Source organism: Phoenix dactylifera, chromosome 16, assembly GCF_051530095.1.
Source record: "Phoenix dactylifera cultivar Ajwa chromosome 16, Ajwa_hap1_PhDact_Kaust_v1.1, whole genome shotgun sequence".
NCBI lineage: Eukaryota > Viridiplantae > Streptophyta > Magnoliopsida > Arecales > Arecaceae > Phoenix > Phoenix dactylifera.
The window spans coordinates 3,071,850-3,089,155 of NC_143205.1; the positions used below are offsets into that span (position 1 = coordinate 3,071,850).

Sequence of the window (17,306 nt, forward strand, 5' to 3'; positions counted from 1 at the left end):
AGAAAACTTTAGACTTCATATTTGATCTCCATGGATTGGATTAAGATCATTTTTCTTTTAGAACACATCTAATGAAGTGTTTGTGAAAAACTTATGATTTTGCAGTGCTTCATTACTTCTGATTTTTCTTGACTTATAAAACTTCACAATTAAACCAACATAATTAGTACACAACATCATCTCAAGTGTTTTGTAATCATCAAAATTCATCCTTTAGGGTTGACAATCTTTCCTTTTTTGATGATGACAAAACCATTGAGTTTAAAAGAATTTTGCAATAAATTTCACAGCAATTATAAGAATTTTGTAATGAAGTTCCGAGCAAATATGACATTCAGAGATATATGCATAATTTCAACAAGTTAAGGAGAAAAATCTTCCCCTATCAGTTTCAAACATATAAATTATGCAGAGTTCTTTTTCTTCTTTTCTTAAGCTTGTTAATAGTGCAGTACCACAGTACCATTCCCATTCCATATCTGTATATTTAAATCTCCCTCTATATATATTATCTTTAGTGTAGAGATTGGAATTCTGAATTCTTTTCATATTTCTCATTTCTCAGATTGGAATTTTTTTCACATTTCTCGCCCTTTTTGTTATCAATAAAAGGAAGGAAAAGAAAAATGATTTAATTTCCCTCTTTTTGTGAGCTTAATCATTAAGGATTAATTAACAGTTGTGTTAAGGAGAGAGGGTACAGACTCAATATATGTATCAGAGCAGCATACAATCCAAGAAAATATATTTTTCAAGAAAGGTAAGTATTCATTGCAATTGATAAATAAAGTATACTTGATAAATAAAAAAGATACATTTGGTATCAATTGGTATCAGTCAGTATACAAGTGTGCTAAATAGACATGAAACATAGCTCAGTACAAAGTTATGTTTTGAAAACATGGGATTCATTCTAAGTTCAGGTTAGGTTCAGTCTAGATTTAAGATTTTGATGATGAAGGTCCAGACTGATATTCCTTTGGCTCTTCCATCAGCTTCTCAATCTTACTGTTTAGTGCAGAGATAGAGCCAGTAAGCTGAGTGTGTTCTTCCTTTAGTTCTTGGATAGAGCCTTGAACAGAATTTTCTTGTTCTTTCAAGTGTTTTTCAATTTCAGTAATTCTCCTCTGCTGATTAGCTAGTTGCCTCAATCCTTGCAGTTCAGATTTTACTTCTTTTACCAAGTCAGATCAATAACTGAATTCCAGCAGACTTCAGAATTGAACAGTGCTTTTATGATGTTATCTCTAATAAATTTTAACTGCCACTTCTCAAGTCGTAGTGGAGGATCTGATGGTCTTTGGATTGGAGGAGGTTGACTGACTGGAGGCTTTTTTGGAGGTGCTTGAGTAGGGATTCTTTTGCCTTTAAGTAGTGTTGGAGTGTCTTGACCACTTTCATCTTGAATTTCTTTTTCTTTATGAGTCCATTTGCCCTCAGTTTTGACAAATCTCATTCTTTTCAGTGATTTATCATTGTAGATATCTGAAGATAAAAGCTCTTTCTTTGTCTCCCCTACTAAACTTACATTGAAGTAAATGAAGACTAATGTTAGAACCATACCATAGGGAAGTGAAGCTCCCTTTCTCTGTCCTTGAGCTTCCGTGTATCTGAGCATTAAACTGGGTAGATTCAGTAGGAGTCCTTGTATAACATGATACATTACTAGTATATCCCTTTCTGAGACATGATCAAATTTTTCTGTCTTTGGGAAGAACATTTTGTTGATCATGTGATGCAGTAGACGCATCTCAGCATTTAGTTGATTGGCACTGATTTCAGTCCAATTTTCTGTGAATTTTCTATTGAGAATGGTGCTTATCCCTTCATTCCTATTCTCTAGGTGATCTCCATTCTCTTCATCATTTGGAATCCGAAGAGCATCTCTGAGAATCTCTTTAGTAATCAAGATAGGGATATCTTTAACCTTGGACGAGATCTGTCCTTGTCCAAATTTGGCATTGTTGTAGAACTCTTGTACCAAGTTTGGGTAGGTCGGCACATTTAGTGAGCATAGATATTTCCAACCCATCTCCTTTAAATTCTGCCCTAATGGGAAGTTTTCCTTTTCTAAAACCTCAAAATCCACTCTTCTTCCGGTGGAGACTGTAGGCTCAAGTGTGGCACATCCAAAGAAAAACAACAAGTTTCTGGATTGTGAACAGTATTGGAGTCGACTCCTGGAGACTTGGAGTCGACTCCGGCACGCTGTGAAGACTTGGCACAGTGCAGGGGTCGACCCCAGAACTTCAGGGGTTGACTCTTTAAGAGCGACAGGAAAAAGTTCGAGAGCTGTTTTCTGGAACAGCTTCAGGGGTCGACCCCAGGAATGTAGGGGTCGACCCAAGCACTGTTTTCACATTTTTTTTAGGCGTGAAGCGGGCCAAGTCAAGGTTTTTCAAGTCTCAAAGGGTCTAAGTCATTCTTGGGCTAGGTTTAGGCTCAAAGGGGGAGAGCATGTAAGTCATGGACTTGGATTGAGTGCTTTCTAATAGGCTTAGGGGGAGATTGAGTTGGTGTATGATTAGACTAAAATTGGGTGCCTATATAAAGGCTTGATGTAATCAGTTTTAGGATTATCACTTGGATTATTGCTTGAGCAATAAAGGAGCCATCAGAAAACTTTCTCCCACGTTCTCTCTTCTCTTCCTCTTCTTCTCCACGAAAACCTTAGTTTGTGATTTTGATTCTTCATCTCTTTTTTCTTCTTTCCCACGCGGCTTGACGCCCTAGGGGACGCCCTAGGTTAGTGGATATTAAGGATCCACACGCTTCCGCACAACGCCAACATTTGGTATCAGAGCGAGGTTTTGGCGTAGGAAAGAAGAAACGAAGGAAAGACATCAAAGAGGAAATCAGTCCGGTTATCTCCCTTCAAGATGATTTCTCAAATTAGATTTATGTTTATTTGTGATTGTGGTCTGGCCAACCATGAACAATAACATGAAAGTGGAGTTTGAGAAGTTTAATGGAAAGGGAAGCTTCTCTATGTGGAAGGTCCGAGTGGAGGATCTCTTAGTGCAGAACTATCTGCATTCGGCCTTGGAGGACAAGCCGGAGGGTATGACAGATAAGGTATGGTTTTCTTTAGAGAAAAGGGCTTGCGGTGCCATTAGAGGATGCTTGTCGGATTCAACCTTGTACAGCATCCTAGAGGAGAAGACACCCAAGGGATTATGGACAAAGTTGCATACCATGTATATGGGGAAGAATATGTGCAACAAGTTGATATTGAAGAAACAATTGTACGGCCTTCGGATGCATGAAAGTGGAGATATTGTTCTTCATATTCAGAGGTTTGACCAGGTGCAATGACTTGCAGACCCTTGGGGTGAAGATGGAAGAGGAGGATAGATCTCTACTCTTGCTTTGCTCGCTGCCAGGTTCTTATGATCCTTTGGTTACTACTTTGTTGTATGGGAAGGAGACACTGAATTATGAAGACATAATTTCTGTACTAAGGTCCAATGAGCAAAGAGAAAGATTGACAAAGGATGGAGTTCCTCAGGAAGGTCTTACTGTCGGAGAGGCCTGGGAGAGGGAAGGAACGGAGTAAGCAAAGAGGACGATCAAAGTCCAAGAAAGGCAAGAAAGAGTTCAGATGCTACAAGTGCAATGAAGCAGGAGACTTGAAGCGGAATTGTTCGCTTTGGAAGAAGCTTCAGGGAGAGAAGAATAGCAAGGATGCAGTCAGTGCCGTGGCTGATCTCAAGGTGGAGGATGACCTTTTGGTAGTTTCGGATGATCAAAGGAACAACACGGATATCTGGATAATGGATTCAGCTTGCTCTCATCACTACATACCAAATCGGTCTTGGTTTGCTACATACACCAAAATCGATGAGGGGAGTGTGACATTAGGAGATGATCATCCTTGCAAGATGGCCGGCATTAGGACCATCAAGGTGAGGATGTTTGATGGGATGGTGCGGACTCTTACCAATGTAAAGCACGTCCCGGATCGGAAAAAGAATCTAGTGTCACTTGGATACTCGGAGAAGAACGGTTACAGCTTTAGTTACCATTCCAGGAGTGGTATTTTGAATATATCCACAGGAGCTATAGTTGTGATGAAGGGGAGGAGGTTGGAGAATAATTTGTACAGGATGGAAGGGTCCATGGTGTGTGGGGGATCCGAAATAGCAGCAGTGGCACAGGGCCAGCGGGAAGCATATCGTTTGTGGTATTACCGCTTGGGCCACATGGGAGATCGTGGCATGAAGATGCTGAGCAAAGATGGACTGATATCAGATTTGGATGGAGTTCCAGAGGTGCGGGAGCCTTGCCAGTTAGGGAAGCATCACAGGGTGAAGTTTTCAACCAGTACTACACATAGCGGTGGTCCCCTGGAGCTAGTGCACATGGATGTTTGGGGACCGGCCCCAGTCACAGCCACGAATGGGGCAAGATATTTTCTAACACTTATTGATGACTTTTCAAGGAGAGTTTAGGTGTATTTCTTGAGGAAAAAGTCAGAGGTCTTCTCTAAGTTCAAAGCCTGGAGGGCAGAGGTAGAGAAAAAGAAGGAATGCTGCGTGAAGTGTGTGCGGTCCGACAATGGTGGCGAAGTCACTAGTAAGGAGTTTCTGAAATTTTGCGAAGATTGTGGGATCAAGAGGCAATTTTCAGTGAGGAAGACTCCTCAACAGAGTAGGGTGGCTGAAAGGATGAACAAGACCCTCATGGAGAAAACTAGATGTATGAGAATGCAGGCAGGGCTTCCTAAGGTGTTTTGGGTGGACACAGTAGACACATCCTGCTACTTGGTGAATCGATCTCATACAAAGCTAGATGGGAGGATTCTAGAGGAGCTATGGTCTGGAAAGAAGGTGGAGGTTGGCCATCTTAGAGTATTTAGGTGCATGGCATTTGTGCACATTGATCCCAGTGAGCGGAGCAAGTTGGATGCCAAGTCACGAAAGATGGTGTTCATAGAATATCCGCATGGAGTCAATGGTTATCGGCTGTGGGATCCCTTGGAGAAGAAGACTACTATAAGTAGGGATATGGTCTTTGATGAGAATTCAGTCCTAAAGATGCAAAGGGTGAAAGAAGAGCGGGGGGAGAACCAACCGGACAGGGTTGGACAGCTAACTTCTTATTCAGTTTTACCTTTTGCAGGTGCACCAGAAGGACATGAAATTCAGATGGAGCACCAGTCAGAGGTGCCTCCACATGTGGAGAGGAGCGAGATGCTAACTCGGAGATGAGATGTGCAAAGGGAGGAACAAGATCCCAGCAGAAGCATTGAAGTCGCACTGCACAAGCCTAAGCGGATTGTGAGGCAGCTGGAAAGGTATGGTTTTGGCAAAACCATGTCTTATGCATTGGTTGCTGTGAATGGAGACTCGGAGACCTATGAGGAGCCATTGGCATGCCAGGATAGTGATAGGTGGGTCCAAGCTATGGTAGAGGAGATGCAGTCTCTCCAGAAAAAATCAGACTTGGCGGTTGGTGCAGTTGCCAAGTGGAAAGAAGCCCATTGGATGCAAGTGGGTGTTCCAATGCAAGGAAGGACTTTCAGATAGAGAAGGCATCAGATACAAGGCCAGGTTAGTGGCTAAGGGATACTCCCAGAAGGAGGGCATTGATTATAATGAAGTATTCTCCCCAGTTGTTCGACATACTTCTATTCGGATGCTGTTGAGCATTGTTGCCATCCAGGATTTGGAGTTGGAGCAAATGGATGTTAAAACAGCCTTCCTCCATGGAAATTTGGAGGAGAAGATTTATGTGGAGCAGCCAAAGGGGTTTGGTGAGCCAGGGTCAGAAGGAAAGGTTTGTTTGCTGCAGAGATCACTCCATGGGTTGAAGCAATCATCAAGGCAATGGTACTTGCAGTTCGACACATATGTGAGGAGCATTGGCATGACCAGATGTAAGTATGATCCTTGTGTCTATGTGAAGACTCTTGAGGATGAGTCTAGATTATATCTACTCTTGTATATAGATGATATGCTGATTGCTTGCAAGAGTAGAGGAATTGTGGAAGACTTAAAGGTAGCCTTATCTTGAAAATTTGAGATGAAGGATTTGGGTCCAGCCACGAAGATTCTAGGCAAAATGGAGATTCTCAGGGATAGAACCAAGAAGGTGCTGCATTTATCTCAGGGAGGTTATAGTGGATGGTACCCACAATAGCATGGTCGTGTTATGTCCCAGATTTGGGGTGTGACATTTCATGGTATCAAAGCCTAGGTTTGATCATGGATAATATTTAAAGTTTAGCAATGGGTAGTTAGGTCTCGTTTAGATAGATTTTATTTAATTGAATTAGAGAATATAGATTTGTTTAACTTTACTGTTGCTCAAATATGGAAATTGATTAATGTTAATATTTTGATAGATGACAATGAGCAACAAAGGAGGAAGTCTTAGCAAATTTTGTTGCTAGGAGAAGAGGAGCAAGAGTGACCGCGAGGGGAAATACCAACTAGTCGGTTGAGCAAGCTCCAAATACACTAGCCACTCGAGCAAACATTGCCGGAGTATGCTAGGTGGTGGCCCAACTTCTTCACACTAGGAGCAGATGTAGGCCGCTCCTCGACTTGCACAATATTTGGAATCATACTACGAATGATTTAGGAAAATCAACCTATCGACGTTCGAGGGTGGAGTTGATCCTCTGGCCACAGAGACATGGATTCGGAAGATGGAGATGTTCGATGCACTAGTATCCCAAGGATGTGAAGGTCAGGCTGGCTATACCGATGCTAAAAGAAAATGTTGAGTTTTCATGGACTACAATAAAAGTTGCATATGGAAAAACTGATGACCAGTTGATGTGGAAGGAGTTCAAGAAAATACTTTATGATCTATATTTCTCTGAGTTAGTGAAATTAGAAAAAGATAATGAGTTCTTGGCTTTGAGGTAGAAGGATGATATGGTACTAGAGTACGTCAATAAATTTTACGAGTTAGCTCGTTTCTGTCTCCATCTCATGGAGTCCGAAAGAAGCAAAAGCTAATATATTTGAACAGGGTCTAAGATGTGGGATTCTGTCTCGTTTATCTTCTTATATTTTTAAAAATTACAAAGATGTGCTGGAACGAGCTTTGAAAGTAAAATCAGATATGAAAAGATCAGAACAAGAGAGAGGAGATAGAAACAGACCGAGACCAGCAAAAACTCCAAATGACCGATAGAAAAATTCAACAAATAATTCAGATTAGAGTAAGGAAGCTGTGACCTTTGGATATTATGGCAAAAATCATCATGAACCTTGTCTCAAGAACCTAGGAGCATGCTTTTCATGCGGCGAAGTGGGTCATATGGCCCGATATTGCCCTATCAAGAAAAGGATAATTCAAAGTCTGCTAAACTAGCTGATCAGAAACAAAAAGGGAATCCATTGGTGTTTGCTTTCACCCAGCAAGATGCCAGTGCAAGTGATCAAATAGTGAAAGATATCATTCCAGTAAGCTCCATAGGTTCTTACCTACTATTTAATTATGATTCTTTTTATTCCTTTGCATCTCTCAAGTTTCCTACCTCTTCGAACTACATATCTAAAGAATTGAATGAGCCACTATATGTTGCCACCTCTCTTAAGAAAGTTATTCTTATGGATGTTTTGTTTAAGAATGGCATCACTCAAATGAGAAAGCTAGAGTTAATACAAACCGGTCTAGAGTTTTGAGCCATTGGAAAAGTGGGTTTAAATCAGAGTTGCACAGTGAATGTATAGTGGAGTAGAAGATGAAGATTAAGTATCTTTGTTTGGTTAAGAACGAAGGTACATTAAGTTTTGAGGACGAAACTCTTTTGGGGGGGAGAGTGTGAAGGCTTGCCTAGGGAAGAAAAAGATACAAATATTTCAAAGGCTTTCAAATAGCTATGTATGACCTCTAGAATTGTAGAATATCGACATCTGGAGCTAGCATCCATACGAATGCAAGCCCTATCATGGGTATAAAATTATCTTAGCACGAGTATCTGTGAGTAATGTTTTGAACTATGATGTGATTAAATGATAGAAAAATGATTTATAAATTTATTTGCAATATGAACTTGCCACTATGTTTATGATATTGATGATTTATACATGCATGATTGATCTTATGACTTGTTTTATCATACCGTACTATGGAATATTTTACTTTTGTAACATTTGTTATTTTCTTTAAATGATGCATTGTCATAAAATAACTTATGCTTAATCCTATAAGGTAGTATAAGTTTTACTTACTGAGCTGTGCAGCTCATATTTCTTTTTATTTTATTTTTTCACACGAAGAGGGTCGCTAAGAGCGAAGGATGATTCAAGCTTGGAGTTCGTGTTTGCAAGCTTGGTAATTGTAGTTAGTGACTTTTCAAATTTTGAGAAATATGGGTTTTGATAATTATATTTGGATTTAGATGCTCTAAATTGGTATTTATTTAATTATTTAATGGATAATGGATTTAGACCTTTTATTTTATGTGCGATTATGATTGTTGGCTTCGTATTATCATGGGTAGTACCCATAGTGGCATGGCTGTGTCATGTCCCGGATTTAGAGTGTGATAGGTCGGGTCAAAAATTATCAACTTGAACCTGACCTATTTATTAAACAGGTCAAAATTTCAGATCTGAATCTGACCTATTTATTAAATAGGTAACTCAACTCGACCCACATAATCCATTTATTAAACAGGTCAAGTCATGTTACATGGGTTAAATTAGTTTTTAACCAATTAAATGGATTTAAACGGGTTAATGGGTTAAGCGGGTCGGGTTAAACAGGTCAAAAATAGGTTGAGCCGATTTTAAATAGGTTAAGCAGGTTTTGAAATAGGTTAAATTGGTTGGATTATGATTTGACTTAATTATTAAATGGGTCAAAAGTCTAAACCTGAACCCAACCATTTAATAATCAGGTCTAGATGGGTTGACCCATTTATGACCCAAATCCATTTATGTCAAACACAAATCTGCTTATGGGTCTCGTTCATGGGTGGGGTTGATGGGTCGGATCATAAATTGCCACCCCTAGCCACATACACCTCCATTCGAGAGTCCAAGAAATATGGTTATGCTTCAAGAAAAAGAAAGGGATCATCATATATGCAGGTTTACCTCATATTCTCTATCCAATGTGAATCTATTCAAGTTCAGTGTAATTTTTAAATTAAAATAGTAACAAACCAAAATAATGTAATAGGAACGATTGGACATCACCAGTGCGTATGCAAAGTGCAAGAGCTGCTCTCCTCCATTTATTGTTTGATCTGTAACTGCCCTTTTATCAAGTTACACCTCTAATTCAATTAAATAAGATCTCACTAAACGAGACCTAACTACCCATTGCTAAACTTTAAATATTATCCATGATCAAACCTAGGCTTTGATACCATGAAATGTCACACCCCAAATCTGGGACATAACACGACCATGCTATTGTGGGTACTATCCACTATAACACGAAACCAACAATTATAATCTCACAAGAGAATATAGATTTTTTTAACTTTACTGTTGCTCAAATATGGAAATTGATTAATGTTAATATTTTGATAGATGACAATGAGCAACAAAGGAGGAAGTCTTAGCAAATTTTGTTGCTAGGAGAAGAGGAGCAAGAGTGACCGCGAGGGGAAATACCAACCAGTCGGTTGAGCAAGCTCCAAATACACTAGCCACTCGAGCAAACATTGCCGGAGTATGCTAGGTGGTGGCCCAACTTCTTCACACTAGGAGCAGATGTAGGCCGCTCCTCGACTTGCACAATATTTGGAATCATACTACGAATGATTTAGGAAAATCAACCTATCGACGTTCGAGGGTGGAGTTGATCCTCTGGCCACAGAGACATGGATTCAGGAGATGGAGATGTCCGATGCACTAGTATCCCAAGGACGTGAAGGTCGGGCTGGCTATACCGATGCTAAAAGAAAATGTTGAGTTTTCATGGACTACAATAAAAGTTGCATATGGAAATACTGATGACCAGTTGATGTGGAAGGAGTTCAAGAAAATACTTTATGATCAATATTTCTCTGAGTTAGTGAAATTAGAAAAAGATAATGAGTTCTTGGCTTTGAGGTAGAAGGATGATATGGTACTAGAGTACGTCAATAAATTTTACGAGTTAGCTCGTTTCTGTCTCCATCTCATGGAGTCCGAAAGAAGCAAAGCTAATATACTTGAACAGGGTCTAAGATGTGGGATTCTGTCTCGTTTATCTTCTTATATTTTTAAAAATTACAAAGATGTGCTGGAACGAGCTTTGAAAGTAAAATCAGATATGAAAAGATCAGAACAAGAGAGAGGAGATAGAAACAGACCGAGACCAGCAAAAACTCCAAATGACCGATAGAAAAATTCAACAAATAATTCAGATTAGAGTAAGGAAGCTGTGACCTGTGGATATTATGGCAAAAATCATCATGAACCTTGTCTCAAGAACCTAGGAGCATGCTTTTCATGCGGCGAAGTGGGTCATATGGCCCGATATTGCCCTATCAAGAAAAGGATAATTCAAAGTCTGCTAAACTAGCTGATCAGAAACAAAAAGGGAATCCATTGGTGTTTGCTTTCACCCAGCAGGATGCCAGTGCAAGTGATCAAATAGTGAAAGATATCATTCCAGTAAGCTCCATAGGTTCTTATGTACTATTTAATTATGATTCTTTTTATTCCTTTGCATCTCTCAAGTTTCCTACCTCTTCGAACTACATATCTAAAGAATTGAATGAGCCACTATATGTTGCCACCTCTCTTAAGAAAGTTATTCTTATGGATGTTTTGTTTAAGAATGGCATCACTCAAATGAGAAAGCTAGAGTTAATACAAACTGGTCTAGAGTTTTGAGCCATTGGAAAAGTGGGTTTAAATCAGAGTTGCACAGTGAATGTATAGTGGAGTAGAAGATGAAGATTAAGTATCTTTGTTTGGTTAAGAACGAAAGTACATTAAGTTTTGAGTACGAAACTCTTTTAGGGGGGAGAATGTGAAGGCTTGCCTAGGGAAGAAAAAGATACAAATATTTCAAAGGCTTTCAAATAGCTATGTATGACCTCTAGAATTGTAGAATATCGACATCTGGAGCTAGCATCCATACGAATGCAAGCCCTATCATGGGTATAAAATTATCTTAGCACGAGTATCTGTGAGTAATGTTTTGAACTATGACGTGATTAAATGATAGAAAAATGATTTATAAATTTATTTGCAATATGAACTTGCCACTATGTTTATGATATTGATGATTTATACATGCATGATTGATCTTATGACTTGTTTTATCATACCGTACTATGGAATATTTTACTTTTGTAACATTTGTTATTTTCTTTAAATGATGCATTGTCATAAAATAACTTATGCTTAATCCTATAAGGTAGTATAAGTTTTATTTACTGAGTTGTGCAGCTCATATTTCTTTTTATTTTATTTTTTCACACGAAGAGGGTCGCTAAGAGCGAAGGATGATTCAAGCTTGGAGTTCGTGTTTGCAAGCTTGGTAATTGTAGTTAGTGACTTTTCAAATTTTGAGAAATATGGGTTTTGATAATTATATTTGGATTTAGATGCTCTAAATTGGTATTTAGTTAATTATTTAATGGATAATGGATTTAGACCTTTTATTTTATGTGCGATTATGATTGTTGGCTTCGTATTATCATGGGTAGTACCCATAGTGGCATGGCTGTGTCATGTCCCGGATTTAGAGCGTGATAGGTTGGGTCAAAAATTATCAACTTGAACCTGACCTATTTATTAAACAGGTCAAAATTTCAGATCTGAATCTGACCTATTTATTAAATAGGTAACCCAACTCGACCCACATAATCCATTTATTAAACAGGTCAAGTCATGTTACATGGGTTAAATTAGTTTTTAACAAATTAAATGGATTTAAACGGGTTAATGGGTTAAGCGGGTCGGGTTAAACAGGTTAAAAATAGGTTGAGCCGATTTTAAATAGGTTAAGCAGGTTTTGAAATAGGTTAAATTGGTTGGATTATGATTTGACTTAATTATTAAATGGGTCAAAAGTCTAAACCTGAACCCAACCATTTAATAATCAGGTCTAGATGGGTTGACCCATTTATGACCCAAATCCATTTATGTCAAACACAAATCTGCTTACGGGTCTCGTTCACGGGTGGGGTTGATGGGTCGGATCATAAATTGCCACCCCTAGCCACATACACCTCCATTCGAGAGTCCAAGAAATATGGTTATGCTTCAAGAAAAAGAAAGGGATCATCATATATGCAGGTTTACCTCATATTCTCTATCCAATGTGAATCTATTCAAGTTCAGTGTAATTTTTAAATTAAAATAGTAACAAACCAAAATAATGTAATAGGAACGATTGGACATCACCAGTGCGTATGCAAAGAGCAAGAGCTGCTCTCCTCCATATATTGTTTGATCTGTAACTGCCCTTTTATCAAGTTACACCTCTTATCATTGAAAGTGCACTAATGATTAAAGCCAGAGAGAGAAATGAGGGAAAAGAATATGGATAAATTAACAAAAAGAAAGATAAATTCATGTGGTGGTGGTGATTCTTTTTCAATTTGTCACACTGTTTAGTTCAATTATTTAATTTAATTAGTTGTCGTCTATCTGGAAAACCCTCTTTGGTAGGCACTTGGCACACACTCTTTGGGTGACTCCTAGCCACATGCGTCAGTTTTTAGATTATTTCTTACAACAATAGGATGATCTAATGTGTTTATGATTACAGTCCATGTGTCGTAGAAGTCACTTTGGCTTGAAATTCTTAAAATTCAAATGCTGGATTTCATACATTTCAAGTGAAACTACCTCAAATAAGACATTAAATAGGTATTTTCATAAATTATATATTCATATGCAACTTCAATGCAGTGAATAGTCCCCATTGTGCTTTCAGATCAGCTGACTGTCTAACAACAATAATCCATGTATAGTTGTACTTTTGCTACGAAAACACACTTTAGTTTGAAAAATATGAGCTTATTCTTATCATAAATTTTTACTGATGATGTTCCAATGAATTTATCGAGACACGTTATTTCATGACAATTGGTAGCCTAGTTATCTAAATCATGGAATGAGTACCCTCTCTGCTGGTTTAGTTATATAGCATCCTTGGCTTCATTGCAGTCTGTGCCTCATATTGCTTGGGGAAAGCATACTCATGTTGTACTAGATGTTGGATGTGGGGTTGCCAGCTTTGGTGGCTATCTCTTTGAGAGAGATGTTCTTACGATGTCTTTTGCGCCAAAAGATGAACATGAAGCTCAAGTTCAAATGGCGCTCGAGCGAGGAATTCCGGCAATATCTGCAGTAATGGGCTCTCAACGTCTTCCATTCCCCAGCAAGGTTTTTGATCTTGTTCATTGTGCGCGTTGCCGTGTCCCATGGCATGCAGATGGTATTTTTCTTGAAGTTCAATTGCATCCAGTGTTCAGTTTCTACAACTATGCTTCATGATTTAATTTCCTTATTAATAAGACCAAGCATGCAACTTTATTGTAGGTGGTACTCTTCTTTTGGAGCTGAATCGTGTCTTACGCCCTGGAGGATATTTTGTGTGGTCAGCAACACCTGTGTATCAAAAACTGAAGGAAGATGTTGAGATCTGGAAAGGTGGGCTTTGTGGATCCTATCCTGTCTATGTAGTTTTGCTTTCTCATATGACTAAGGCAAAATCTTTCTGTTTTTTTAACTACAGCCATGTCATCTCTGACGATATCCATGTGTTGGGATCTTTTCACGATCAAGAAGGACCGGCTGAATTCCGTTGCTGCTGCAATTTATCGTAAACCAATTTCAAATGAATGTTATGACAACAGAAAGCATCACAGTCCTCCCATGTGTAAAGAAGATGATGATCCAAATGCAGCATGGTAAGTTTAGACTTACTGCAGTCTTACTTAGTAGCAGGCTCCTTGGTCACAAACATTACCGTGGCCAAGAATTTGGAACCAATTCATATAGGGTTGACTTGAGGTTGCATTTTTTTTTTTCAACTTATTTGTGTTAAGATAAACCATTATTGGTTTATAAAGCTGACACCATTTATATGAGCGACACTCATTTGATAAGGTTACAATTAATAGAGGAATATTTATCTCTATTGATTTGTGGATTATGACCCATTAATAAACCAACATGTTTTATTTTTGGTGAACAAAGCACCTATAGGTTTCACCAATTCATTGGTCGAAGTAGCAGCTCAGCCTTGTAAGTAGGCCAGCCAGCATAGATTCCTGGCAAAATCCTTCTTTCAAACAACTACTACTTTATTTGTGTCATTATGCCTTTCAGCCATTACATGTTTCAGGTACATCCCTCTGAAGGCTTGCATGCACCGGGTGCCGGTTGACGCATCTGAGCGGGGCTCGCAGTGGCCTGAGCAATGGCCACAAAGATTGCAGGCGCCTCCTTACTGGTTAAACAGCTCTCAGACTGGAGTCTATGGGAAGCCAGCCCATAATGATTTCACATCAGATTATGAACACTGGAAAAGAGTTGTGGAAAAGTCGTATATCAATGGTTTTGGCATTGATTGGTCCCAAGTGAGAAATGTTATGGACATGAGAGCTGTTTATGGAGGGTAATATCAGCTAGATTGATTACTTTGCGGTGCAATCACACTTTTTTTCAAGCCTCTTCCATCTTACTCAGATTCCTGAACCGATTTCAGATTTGCTGCTGCACTCAAGGATCTGAATGTGTGGGTGATGAATGTGGTGAACATCGATTCTCCAGACACACTACCAATTATCTACGAGCGCGGGCTTTTTGGTATTTACCATGACTGGTGTGAATCATTCAGTACCTATCCCAGATCCTATGACCTCCTGCATGCTGATCACCTGTTTTCTCAGATCAACAAGAGGTGGATTGGATAAACTTCATTTTTAAAACCATTGAAGCTGGATTTTTCTTCATGTAATTAATTAACAAAATTACCTGTGATTTCCAGATGCGAAATCATGCCTGTGATAGCTGAAGTTGATAGGATATTGAGGCCTGGTGGCAAACTAATTGTTCGTGATGAGTCTGCAGTTGTAAGCAAGGTAGAGAACTTATTGAAGTCGCTGCACTGGGAGGTCCGCTTGACATTTTCCAAGAACAAAGAAGGGATACTTTGGGCAGAGAAATTGGATTGGCGGCCATAGAATTTAGCAGATTTGTTGTGAATAAAGTTCATCTTAATTTCTATGATGTCTGAAAATTTTGCGCTTAATTTACACTGCATCTGTTCTGTAGCTTTTCAGATTATTATTTTTTTTCAAAATAATCATTCCAAGTGTTTGATTTGTTTTCTTTCTTCATTCTGAACAGTGTAAATTATCATTTAAATTAGATTGGCATTTACCATTCGATTGCACCCAATCATAAGGTTGGTGGCTCATTTTGGGGGATATAGTTTCTATTTCGCCCCTGCCATGCTTGCACCAAATCAGACAGGAATTGAGTTGGGGTGTCATGCTAGACTCTATTTTGGTAGTTGCACCTCCAACATGTTGGCTTTTCAGGGGCAGTTCAAGGGTGTCCAAAACAATGCTTGTTCCATCAAATATTCCCTTTTTTGTGTTCTGAAAAGCCACCTTTGTGAGGAATGGGAGTTTCAATATTTCATGCAAACGAGTGTAGCTGATCGGTCAACCAAAAAGCAAAAAGAAAAAAAAATTGTAACAGACAAAAGCAGTGAAATGGCAGAATTTGTCACAATATTTCTTAAACATAATCGATATATAGTATTAAACTTTGTTCTTTTAATTGCAAGTTTTACGACTCTTTCTCACAGCTTCTAACTTTAAATTCAGACGACTGTGAAACGCATTTGACATGGCTTCTTAATTGGTTTTTCCCACAAATATAAACATCCTCGTGAACTCGGACCACCGTATCCTCAATGGATGGAACTCCATCATTATATTCTCCCTAATTAATTGCACATTTATTTTAACCTTGCTACTTTGAGAGCTTCATCTTATTATTTTATATCAAAGTATTCAGCCACCTGACTGATGAAACATGCATGGGAAAGCCACACGCTTCTCTCCAAGTCTCCTAACCTTATTTAATGAAGGCTTTCTTCTTAACTACTCCATTGTGACATTAATAAATCGCCATATAATTTCATGGCAGTCCGCAGTCATACCGAAAACCTGGATTTAAACCCTGCCTTTATCAAGTTTGCGAGGCTCAAGCATCTTGGTTTCAGGGGAGGCTCTGGGCCATTCCATCCCTCTACCCACAGTACCTAGCAAATTCGAAACCAAGCCGCTTGCTTATACAGCTAGATTTTCTACCATGTTAAGCAATGTTTGGTGGTAACATCTTCCATATAAAAAAAACGCAATGTTCTTTTTTTGTAGACTCTTAAAAAGATCTTAGTAACCACATGGACATCTAGCAAGGTTTCTTATCTTGTGTGGAGCAAAAAAAAGGCCACCCATCATCCTTTGAAGACAACACCATCCAAGCTATTAATAGAAGGAAAACAAGAGAAGGAAGAAAGGATGAAATCTCCGTACATTGAATTGATTATGAATTTCTTGTTCACAATAGTATGTATAGGGTCTATATACAAACCTAGCTATAACAAACTTTGACACTGAGGCGAAAGAATCGCCAGTCCTATCAGCATTAGTGTAAACACTGAGGTGAAAGGAGGAATTGGTAGTAAAATACAAGTTATCAAATAGAGTATCCTTGACATAGCACAGAATGTGCAAAATAGCAGTATAATGAGTGGATCGAGGAGCTACCATAAATTGACTGATATGAATGGCATAAGCTATATCATGATGAATTATCACAAGATATACAAGATCACCAACTAAGTAACTATTTATAACGAGTAGCATCAGAAAGAGGAGCTCCATCAATGGATGTTAATTTAGTATGAGTCTCAAGACGTGAAGTCATCTTCCTAACTGTTAATCAAAGTAGTTGTACCTGAAGTGGCCGACAAGGAAGAAGAGGAATGTTTACGCTTGAGTTAAATGGCTTGTAGGTCACTTAAAGAAAAACAGTGCTCGGTAGGAAAAGAATCCTCTGACAGTAGCAGCAATATTAGCAGTAGTGCGTGAAGAATAAGGAGATTTTCTGGACGGATGAGACCTGACTTGAGTATCTCTAGGACCTCGAGCATTCTTATGATCCAATTTACGATACTCTGAAATATGATGCCTAGATAATTTGCAATAGTGACATTTCTACAGTGTAGAAGAGGTAGAACAGGCTAAAGAACCAGAAACTAAAGTAGCAATAATGGTGGGACTAGGAGCATGAGTCGTAGAGGTGGATGCCAAAGAAATAGCCATAACAATGTCTGTATGTTAAGACCTGAGAGAGCTAAGATGAGTT

At 38.8% G+C, this 17,306-nt stretch overlaps 1 protein-coding gene across 1 annotated transcript in view; it reads left to right on the forward strand.

Annotated features, from left to right (window-relative positions):
* Positions 1 to 15,308, forward strand: part of LOC103722955 (putative methyltransferase PMT24) — a 28,054-nt gene extending 12,746 nt beyond the window's left edge. The window contains exons 3-8 of the mRNA XM_008813708.4: positions 13,083 to 13,353; positions 13,458 to 13,568; positions 13,654 to 13,828; positions 14,266 to 14,538; positions 14,629 to 14,823; positions 14,911 to 15,308. Of these exons, the coding sequence (XP_008811930.3) occupies positions 13,083 to 13,353; positions 13,458 to 13,568; positions 13,654 to 13,828; positions 14,266 to 14,538; positions 14,629 to 14,823; positions 14,911 to 15,106 (1,221 nt within the window). The 3' untranslated portion in view covers positions 15,107 to 15,308. The remainder of the gene's footprint in view (positions 1 to 13,082; positions 13,354 to 13,457; positions 13,569 to 13,653; positions 13,829 to 14,265; positions 14,539 to 14,628; positions 14,824 to 14,910) is intronic.
* The last annotated feature ends 1,998 nt before the right edge of the window (positions 15,309 to 17,306 follow it).